The sequence below is a fragment of the Apteryx mantelli genome, chromosome 6, assembly GCF_036417845.1.
Source record: "Apteryx mantelli isolate bAptMan1 chromosome 6, bAptMan1.hap1, whole genome shotgun sequence".
In the NCBI taxonomy this organism is placed as follows: domain Eukaryota; kingdom Metazoa; phylum Chordata; class Aves; order Apterygiformes; family Apterygidae; genus Apteryx; species Apteryx mantelli.
In genome coordinates, this window is record NC_089983.1 from 25,431,814 (window position 1) to 25,442,672 (window position 10,859).

Sequence of the window (10,859 nt, forward strand, 5' to 3'; positions counted from 1 at the left end):
TCCCGACGCAACATTTTTAAAAAGGCCGCTGTGAGAAGGGAACACCTAAAGCACGGCGTTTCAGAGCTGTTTGAGCTCCGTTACATCAAAGTAAACCACGATGCGGTCGCCCCGACGCCCGGCGACGTCCCCAGCCCTGCTGAGACCTCTGCCCCGGCGAGAGCTCCTCGGTGCCCGGGAAAGCCGTGTCCTGGGCGGGTTTGCACCGCCAGTTCCAGTGCAACCACGAGCCGTTTCGCGGAGGGTGTAGAAAGCAGCACTGCCTCGCACGACACGATATTATGCACGCGAATAAAAATAATGAGCTCATGGGCCGTGGTCGGTCCCTGGCGCGTCCGCCCCGTCCCCGCGCGGCCGCGGTCCGCGGCGGGCAGGGCACCGCGGGTGCGGGCCGGGCGCGCTTTCCGCGCGGCCTCGCTCCTCGCATTAGCTCTCGTGGGAGAGGCGCTCCGCGGGGCCGTGGGCGTCTGCTGCGCCTCCGCGGTGGGGGATCCTTTCCTTGCCCCCGCGCGGGGCCGCGGGTGTCCCGCGCTCCGCGGAGCTGCGTTACCTTTTCCATTTATGCATTGCACGGGGATCTATATAATACACGAGCTAGACAGCATCGTTGCAGAAAGTTACTGTGTTCTCCCCCGCCCGAAAAAAATGATCTTTTTTTAAACAAAAATTATCTCATTTCCTCAAATATATTTGCTATGATCTAACCGAGTGAGGAGTCTACTCAGGCTTTTAGCACAGGCTTTTAATAATTGCTGTCTGCCCTGCGCCTGTTCTCTCCCAGGAAAAACAATCCAGTTTTCACCACCTTCCTTGCCAGAATTTGCCGTTGGTAACTGTATCTTTAGGAAGTTACTTCTCTTCCTCCTCCATTGTTAATGTTTGCTGCAGGAAAATATTATAGTTGTCCAAGACCAATGGGTAATGCAAACGACAGAGGAAAACAATTGATTAGTATTTCCCCCAAACTTTTCCCCGTGCTCATCACATTCTGTTGTTAAGTTTTAACCTGTGTGAGGTTTCAATAGCAAAACAGAACAGGTTTCTTTTTTTTCTTCCCCTTTAAAGTAGCCTATTACGATAATGAAAAGATTTAACAGCAACACGGGGATAATTGTTAAAGTAGTTTTTCTCCAAAACTGTGTCACGCCTTTTCTTCTCTTTATTTATTTCAGCCTTAAAAAATCAATTTCAAGTACGAAAGAGTTTACTCGGGACTCCCTGCTTGCCCTCCATAAAGTGCTTACGGGCTTGGAGCAGATGAGGGTGTTGAACTTGAGCTTGCGGGTCACCAGCCGGTGCCGGCCACGCTCTGCCCCCACCTCCGGCTCTGAACCGGTGCGGAGAGCTCAGGGCCCGCGGCACGGGACGAGCCCGCCGGCCTGCCGCTGCCGCGAGCTACAACGGAATATTGGCCCCAAACCTTCCCGACTAGCGTTCTGCTTTATCGCTGAAGTTAAAAACTGTTTGTTACAAAGCCGGCCGCAAAAGACATCATGCAATCATTAGCCCCGCGACGTGAGCGCTCGCTGGAACTCAGCTGTGTGTATTTTGGGTAGGAATGTTTTTTAGAAGCTCGTGTGACTCGGGGACACGCTGGATTCGTTTCCTCCCTCGTTTTCTCCGTCGGACGCTGCAAGGACGATGCGAATACGACCCGGGGGCAGACGCCCAGGCGGGACGAGGCGAGGCGAGGAAAAGAGCCGGGCTCGGCGGCGCAGCGCAGCGCGGCGCAGCGCAGCGCGGCGCGGCGCAGCGCAGCGCAGGCTGCGTGCCCTGAGCGCGGCCGCGCGGCGCGCAGCACCGGCCTGTGGACACACCGACAAATGGCTCCGGCGGCGGCAGGCGCGGAGGGGAGCGCGGGAGCGCGCGGCGCCCGGCGCGCGGCTCCGCGGGGGCGCAGTGCCGCCGGCGCGCCGCCAGGTGGCGCCGCGGGCGCGGCACGGGCGGTGGGCGCGGCGGGGCGCTCGCCCCCGCGGAGCCGCGCCGCGGAGCCGCGCCGCAGGCAGCGGCGCCCCGGGTCCCGCTGCGCCCCTCTCCGCGCCCCTGGCACGGGGCAGGCTGAAGGAAGGGCCTTTGCCTCCGCAGGCCTGGGGCTGCCGGCACCTCCCGCGCAGGCAGCGCCGCGCAGGGCGCCTCCGGCCCCGCTCCGGGCCACACTGCGCCCCTGCGGATGCCCCGCCGGCGCTGCGCCGCGGCCCTCTTTGCGCTGTGCCTCGCGGCTCCCGCCGAGGAGGAGGAAGCCGATGGTCATGCTCGTATTCCCAAGTACGCTTTCACTGGCTAAGAGCTGGCGGAGATACTGTTTAATTGATTTGATATCTTAATTCCAATTAAGATATGTGAACTTTTTCCCGGCTAAGATCTAATAAACGAGTATTGAAATATTCTTTGATGCCCTGAGTAACAAGGGTCATGTATTTTTACTTCAAGGTAAAAACAAAAAACAGTTTGGCCGTAGGCCTAAGCAGCTATTTAAAGGTATAAGAACAACTGAGCAAACAGCGTCTAACAAAACCTCGTATATTTTGTCGGTCTCTGTAACTTCCTCTCCATTTGCCTGCTACTGTCACACTAATGCCGAAGTTCTTTAGGCTGAGCTATTACTGTTTTTGAAAAACTGTAAACATCTGCTGAAAGTTTTTTAGGCTGAGACATTGTTTCTGAAAAACTACAAACATCGGTGTGGTAAATGATCTGGTCTGCTGGGGACATAACTATCAGATGACTAGTTTATTAGTGGGTTGACGTTTTGGGGTGGAATGAATAACTGCACTGCGTGGAATGGTTTTGTTACCTAATATCTACTTACTGGAAGATTAATAATATTTCTTATGGCATGCAATTTCCTTTGCATATGAATGTAGCTATATTTTAAAATACATTGTACATAAACTAAGGTATCAGTATTTTTAAAGGGTGCAAAATATAAAATAACACTAATAAAGATCACTCGCAGCCGCGCTTGCGTGTAACTTGTTTTTCTCACATTGAGACTTTTCATACAGTCTGTTTCGTCCGCACTGAATAACATAAAAGGTGCTCCCTCCTTTTTAGTGGTGCAGTAATATTTGTGGAGGATAAAGTTATGTCAGATTTGGTTGTGTGCACACATGAGTGCGTTGGAGATGTGGTATCTTAGCTGCGGTTTTCGAGAAAGCAGGGGGAAAGATGCGAGCCCCTTTACAGCATTTAAGAAAACAGACGAGGGCGCCAAACGACAGCAATAAACCTGCCCGCAGACTTCCGCTCCTCCGCCCGGCCCCGCCGGCCTCGCTCGGCCGCCCGGCGCAGGCGGGCGATCCCCGACAGCCGCCCGCGCTGCCGGCCGCCCCCGGCCCCGCCGCCCCCGCCGCCCCCGCCGCCGGCCGTGCCTGGGCTCCCGGGGCCGCCGGGCCAAAGCGAGCCGGGGGCCGGCTCCAGGTAACGCCGCCGCCCCGCCGCGCCGGGGCCGGGGCAGCGGCCAGGGCCGGGGCAGGGGCCGGTGCCCGGTGCCCGGTGCCCGGTGCCCGGTGCCCGGGGGCGGCGGCGGGGCGGCCGCCCGGGGCGAGCGGGCCCCGGGGTGCGCCCCGAGGGGCCGCCGCGCTCCGCGCCGCCGCCGCGCCCGCGGGCAATGAAAAGTTGATATTTACTTTTGTCTGGCTTTGGGGCTGTAAAACGCAGGACACCACACTGCAGTCTAAATTCACATTTCAAAGGGCTGACATAAAACGCTCATTAATGGAAGGCTGGATTTTGCGAACAGCGCCTAGAATGTTTCCTAAATATTTCATGGAATGTTTAAGTAGACTTTAACACGTTATTAAAAAAAAAAATCTGACAAGTATCCCATTTTCGAGCTATGAATCATGCGCAAGAGCACAAGAACTTAGGAGAGGTGTGTGACTTTAACATTAGCAGGAACAGCTCTCCTCGCAAAAAAACCAAACCCACGTTTAATCACAGGAAACACTAGGTTGTTTCTCCGGGCGACCAAACTCAGAATCTCAGTGCCTAAAAATTAAAGATTATGTGGGTGAAAAAAAATCACGGCGAGAATAAAGGTTGGGAAGCTACTGAAGAGTGCTCCAGAGATGCTAACGACAAAGGATTTATCTTCGTTTAAATGGTTGCCATCAGCGTCATTATTACTAGCAAAGTTTGCACTGAAGGGAGACTTTCCGACTGCCACGTCTGCTGAGCGTGGTAGCCCGTGTCCCTTGCAGCGTGCGAGAGACGCTGTGCTCCTCACCACCCGGAAAAGAGCGGAGGGATGAGCTAACTGAGCCACAGGTAACTTTGGAAATAGGGTGCTAAAGATGATATGTCTCTGCTAGTTTGATGCCTGTAGACAATAAACCCGTATCATTTTAGTATTTTTAATTTTTAAATGTGTAGAATTTCTTGGCGGTGGGGAGGGGAAAAGTAAAGGGCTGTGAAGAAACCTGCCTCGAGAATGAAATGACACGACTGCGGAGTGTTTTAAATCACGAATGCATTTAATGTCCTTCGGTTATTTCACCCCCCCCCCCGCACCTATCATACCGTACAACAGCGAGTATTGTCTCAAAGGGGAGAAAAATCGTCGGCTAGCTTCCTCGATAAGCAGGGTTATAGAAAGCCTAAAGGAGATCGTTTTTAAGGACGCAGCAAAGAAAATATATTAGAAAACAGGGATTATAGTAAATATTCCCATTTCTAGGCAACTGCTGTACGTACACTTAAATCGGTGTGTGCCGGCAGCAGCAGTACTTACAAAGTCTCAGTATAAGGTTTGCTCGTGCGAGGATGTGTGTATGAGGTGCTAGAATAATTCTTAAATAAAAGTACTAATGCAGTCAGAAACTGGGAGGGAAAAGTAAATAGATGTCAGCGGCAGGAGATTCTCTGTCCGTCGGGCTTCTTCCAACGTTTCCTCTCGTTCTGATCTAAAATCTGCCTCCGAAATAATAATAAAGAAAAGCATTATCTAATATTTAGCATGTAGTTCTGTCCGAGGACAAATGAGAAAGAAGCTGCATCATTAGGACCTAAAAGGCAACAAAACAAAAATCAGAGCATAATGATGCACCTAAATGAAGGGGGAAATGTTGCACAGCTCATTTTATTAATCAGACTGTCAATTTCACCCCAGAGGCCAAACCCCAGAGCAATTCAAGCAGGATCTGATCAAGCTAAGGACAAGAGCTTTATTCCTCACTTCTTGTCTTTCTTTCTTTCCACCTGGATATATTTGTCTGCTCAGAAGCCGCCTTCATTATCCACTGACAGGAGCTTGTATTTATTTGCTTATAAACCTGTTACAATAAATGATTATTCGAACAGCGTCATTCGTACCTTAATGACGAGCACTACTTTTTGATGAATGACATTTCGGGCTAGAAAGGATGTATGGGTCATTTTGACCAGTCATTCCCTCGCTTTGGCATCCCACAATTTTTACGCCTCCCTCAAAAAGAGATAATAATATTTAGAGACACTTGCCGGGCTGAATGTGAATTAGCCCCTGCTGCAGCTCATCATTAGTACAGGACCAGCCCTGCAACTTTGACATTTTTTATAAAGCTGAGATGATGGAAAGAATAAGAAAAGAGATGATCCTGATGGAGAGAGGGCTACACAGCCCTACAGCTGGCAAAAGGCTCTCGAATTTGTCAGACTCAGCTGGAAATGCGGTGCTGGAGGCCCTTGAAAATTCTCAACACAGTGGTCGCCTCAGCCCGAGACTAACTTCCGCCTCTCTGCATAGCGCTATAGGGGACATCTCTGCCAAAGGCAAATTTGAAATAGACACTTTATTCAATCTTCAACATCCGAGCAGTGAAAGCACCGTCTCGTCCGAAATCCCTTCGTCGGAAAGCAGGAAGAAAATTAGCCTTTATTCAGAAGTTGCTCAAGAGGCAGATATGAACAGTGATGTGGAGGTGGGCTGCTCCGCACTCCGCTCCCCAGCCAGCCTGACTTCCTCCCAGCTGAAGGAAAACAATAACAAAGGTAACTCTTCGTTTATCATCTCCATCTAAGCCCTGCACTTTACAAATTGGATTTAAAAAAACAAAACAAACCCACCACCACCGCCACCACCAAAGTTGCTCGCTTCTGGAAACAGCACTCTCTCCTCTGCAGAGAGAGCTCGAGGCTGTAAAATATTGTTGCGATTACTGCGTTATCACGACAGACGAGATACACTGCCCAGATAGCTCCTGTGCTGATGTGTGTGTGTGTGTATGTGTATGCCCAAATACATTGGTATGTAGATATATATATCCAGAATATATGTGGGCACAATTATCCACCCACCTATATTTAAGGAATGCTTTCTCCTTATTTTTTTTTCTCGCGCTCTTAGAGCTATCTGTGCCTCTCCAGCTATTTTTATATGTATGTGTGTGTGTGGATTAAATAAGAGAGGGAGAGGGAGAGGGAGAGAAGTGCTTGAAAAATGTCTGTATTTGTTTGTGTTTGTCCTTCTCCATGTATGTGCAACGTGCCATTGTGTGTTCATTTAACAGTAATTGGGCATTGTTCAGTTTTCCTCTGTTTATAACAGAGGATTTTAAAGAGCCTCGGCTCGTTCCCACTTTGCAGGGAATGTTGATGGACGATTGTTGTTATTATTGCTATAATTGGGGAAGGGGGAGCCAGGTGAGCAGCGGTTTTCCTAGGGGCCACAGTGCATGCCTTTTCGTCAAATGTGCCAAAGAAAGGAAGGAATCCTCGACGTAACGAGAGGAAAAAAAATTGGCTTTATGGCTGCTCTTATTTCGTGCGTCTCAAACGAAAATAAGACAGACTCTCGGAGGGGCAAAAAACAGCGCAGAGCCCAGAGCTCTCCGAGCCCTGGCGGAGCCGCGCCAAGCCCCGGGCCATGCCCTCGCCCTGCTCTTCCTGGGGCTCGCCTGCTCCAGACGCTGCCATTCTGTAATTACCAAAAATGCCCAATTTACTTAGAATAATGCGGTTATGAAGTGACTCAAAAAAAACCCTTTATTGATTCTATTAACAGCAGCAATTTGTAACAATGACAGCTAGCATTAATTATCGGCGTGCAGGACGCGGCTCCTCGCCCCGCGCGACGCGAGGCGCGCAACCGCAGCCGCAGCCGCGTTTCAGCGCCGTGCGCTCGCTCCGCAGGCTACGCGGAGAGCAGCCCGGCGCCCAGCACCGCCGCCGCCGCCGCCGCCGCCGGCTCCGCCGCCGCCGGCCTGCACAGCACCAGCGCGCTGGGCGGCTCGGGCTCGGGGGCCGACCAGGTGCGGCGGTACCGCACCGCCTTCACCCGCGAGCAGATCGCCCGCCTGGAGAAGGAGTTCTACCGCGAGAACTACGTGTCGCGGCCGCGGCGCTGCGAGCTCGCCGCCGCCCTCAACCTCCCCGAGACCACCATCAAGGTAGGCCGCCCCCGCGCCGCTCCGCGGCCAGCGGAGAGCCCCGCGGCAGGAGCGGGGCTGCGGCGAGCGCGGGCAGCGGCGCCCGCCGGGGCCGCGAGGCCCTAAACGCCCGGCGCTGCCCCGTTCCCGCCTGGCGATTCCTCTCTCCCGGTTAAATAGCACGGAACCGGCCCTTATTTGTTATTATTCCCCCCGTTTGTTTGCTTCTCTGCATCGAAAACTTTTTATTTGCTTTTTTATTTTCCTTGTCAGTTTTTATTGCGTTAGCATATTTCCTAAAGAGTAGAGGGGGGAGAAAACAAACGCAGCTATTAAAAAGGGCAGGGGGCAGGCAGAGGCAGAGGGACGAACGCGCCAGTACCATAAAGTCATATTCACAAAGTAATATTCCTCCGTGGGGGGGGGGGGGGAGAGGGGAAGCCTCGAGGGAAGAGCGTTTGTTTCGGGCCTCAGGGACCCCCCCCGGGCCGCGGGGGAGCGTTTCCGCGGCTGCCCCCGGGCCGCGGCGCCGGCAGTGCTTCCGTGCGGGAGCGGCGCGGCGGTGGCGGCGCTGGGGCGCGGGGCTGCGGGCGCCGAGGGAGGGCGGCGGGGCGGCGGGCGAGGCGGCGCGGGGCGCGGAGCGGCGCTAAGGCCGCGCTGTGCTTGTGTCCCGCGCAGGTGTGGTTCCAGAACCGGCGCATGAAGGACAAGCGGCAGCGCCTGGCCATGTCCTGGCCCCACCCGGCCGACCCCAGCTTCTACACCTACATGATGACCCACGCGGCGGCCACGGGCAGCCTGCCCTACCCCTTCCACTCCCACGTCCCGCTCCACTACTACCCGCACGTCGGGGTCACGGCCGCCGCCGCCGCCGCCGCCGCCTCGGGCGCCGCCGCCTCGCCCTTCGCCACCTCCATCCGCCCGCTGGACACCTTCCGCGCCCTCTCGCACCCCTACTCGCGCCCGGAGCTGCTCTGCAGCTTCCGCCACCCCGGCCTCTACCAGGCGCCCGCCGCCGCCGCCGGCCTCAACAGCAGCGCGGCCGCCTCGGCGGCGGCGGCGGCGGCAGCGGCGGCGGCGGCGGCGGCGGGCTCGGCGCCGGGGGGCGGCTCGGCGCCCTGCTCCTGCCTCAGCTGCCACAGCAGCCAGACGGCGGCGGCGGCGGCGGCGGCGGCCTCGGCGCTGGGCTCGCGGGGCGCCGCCGCCGCCGACTTCCCCTGCACGGCGGCCGCGCAGCGCCCCGAGAGCGGCTTCCTGCCCTACTCGGCCGCCGTGCTGGGCAAGGCCGCCGTGGCCTCGCCCGACCAGCGGGAGGAGGCGCCGCTCCCCAGATAACTGCCCGGCCCGCGCCCTCGGGGCGGCGGCGAGGGCGCTGCGGCGGGGCCGCGCCGCGCCGCGCCATGCCGCGCCGGTCCCGGGCCCGCTCCCGCTCCCGCTCCCGGGCCCGGGCCCGCCCGGCCGCTCCCGCTCTCTTTCGGCGCCGACCCCCACGCTGCGGGGCGCGCGGGCTCTCCGCGGCCGCGCTGCGCCCCCGCGCAGGCGGCCGCGCTGCCGCGCCGGCCCGGCCCGGCCCGGCCCGGCCGCCCGCCGCCCCGCCGCCGCGGCGCTGTGCGGGGCAGCCGCGGAGCAGGGGATGTGTGTGTCTGCTTTTCTATGATTTCGGTTCGAGTTCGAAGAAATGGGAAATGTCTCGCGTGTTTTATGTACGAAAAGTGGTAGCTAATGAGGCTGCTGCGGACGGGCCAGTAACGGGAAGGGAAGTGTGAGATTGACAGGATTGGGAGAGGCATTTTTTAAACTCATGCTCTCTAACTACCATATTCCACGCTATCTGGGAAATACTTGAATCTCTCTAGGTGTAGGATGTTGTCCTGAAGCATTTACCTTACAGACACTTTTCTAAGTTTAATTTTTTTTTCTTCGTGTGTTTCTTTTCCTCGGTAAAAATGGCTCTTGGATTTATTTCTCACACATGTCTATCACACCTTTGCCTCTGAAAAGCCACCACTGGGTAACTGAGACCTGCTATACCAAACTACTGCTACTGGAGGGACTTCCTTGAACTTGAAGAAAGGCACATCAAAAACCACCAGTGTTACTGCCATGTCAATTTTGATGCTAATAATGTGCAGATTATGACGAAAATTGCCAATCATGTTCTCTGATGGACCTCCTTTGAATGTGGAATTGGAAAAAAGTTCCCCGCACAGAGACCTGCTGTCAAGTACTAACAACCCGCTAAGGGAAGTCATTAGAAGAGACAGATAAGAGACTTGGTACATAAAACATTGTTCTTGGTGCATAGAATGTATGTTATTTAATGTTATATCTGTTACCTGAAGTGATTTCGCACAAGAAAGCCACTTTCTTATCATCTCAATTGCCAATTTTCATTTTGGTAACTTGGACGCCCCGGGTAGACTTTTCTCTGTTAAGTTGATATTCCACCAATGTGAAGAGCCTCATTAAATCAAACCCAGATATTTCCATAATGCTCCCTACAGAGCCACTTCACTCTTCACATAATGAGATTTTTCTGAAGAGTTGAAGCCCTCATCTAACTTGCTATTGCTTGTTTAGGCCCTGTGTGTATGTGAATACACACACACACACACACACGTACACTTTCACAAAAAAAAAACACAAAAAAACAAAAAATAAAAAAACCCTCTATTATATATTTCGAATAAGTGTCCTGAAATACTTCTATTTTTAAGACACTGGATTTTTTCATATTCTAATAATGAACTTTCAGGAAATGATTTTAATGGCTAAGCCGTTTTGTTCAGTGAACATAAATTGTAGATTTTTTGTCAAACGGGACAGATTGCTTGGGCGGGGGTAGGGAAGGGCAAAGGAGGAAATATCCCAAGGCTTCTGGAGTGGATTCCTGACAAGACGTGTACATTTACTGTTTAGAGAACTTTAAAGTACAATAGAAGATACCTAACCCACAAATTTTTCATTTTGTAAAGAATAAATAGCAAGACTACTTATGTAAAAATATTGATTATACCAGCTGTTGTTCACTGAGTTTACATTTAAATTTTTTATTAATATATAATTTAAGGCTAAAGAAAATAGACCAAAACACGGCACTCTTTTACCAGCTTAACCTTTTCGATTGTTGGAATCATTTGTTATGATCACACAGGTATTGGATGTATATACGACAATTTTGGCAATAATGTTTACATTTTTTCCAAAATATATATATATGTCTATTAAATGATCGATAAGGACGCTGGTTGGTAAAATTAACATAAATTCGTTTTATGTTAGGTCCGTTGGACCTGGTTATTATATGAAACTGTAAATAAAGTCTTTGTGCTTTAAATATTGCTGGCTGTATGAACTCACTGTAAAATATTTTACAAATGTGCAATAATTATAAAGCTTTGTATATTACGTTATTTATTGTGTTTGGTCATGTAAAATAAATGTTATTTAAATCAAAGCGAGATTATTTGTTTAAGAGCCTGCAAAACATTGCGTACTGATGTTTGTTTTTAA

General features: G+C 52.8%; 1 protein-coding gene across 1 annotated transcript; it reads left to right on the forward strand.

The window, feature by feature from the left end:
* Positions 1-5,546: 5,546 nt before the first annotated feature.
* EVX2 (even-skipped homeobox 2) lies at positions 5,547-8,681 on the forward strand. The gene is made up of 3 exons (XM_067298522.1): positions 5,547-5,970; positions 7,111-7,367; positions 8,025-8,681. The coding sequence occupies exons 1-3, from the start codon at positions 5,547-5,549 to the stop codon at positions 8,679-8,681; spliced, it is 1,338 nt and encodes a 445-aa protein (XP_067154623.1).
* Positions 8,682-10,859: the final 2,178 nt, after the last annotated feature.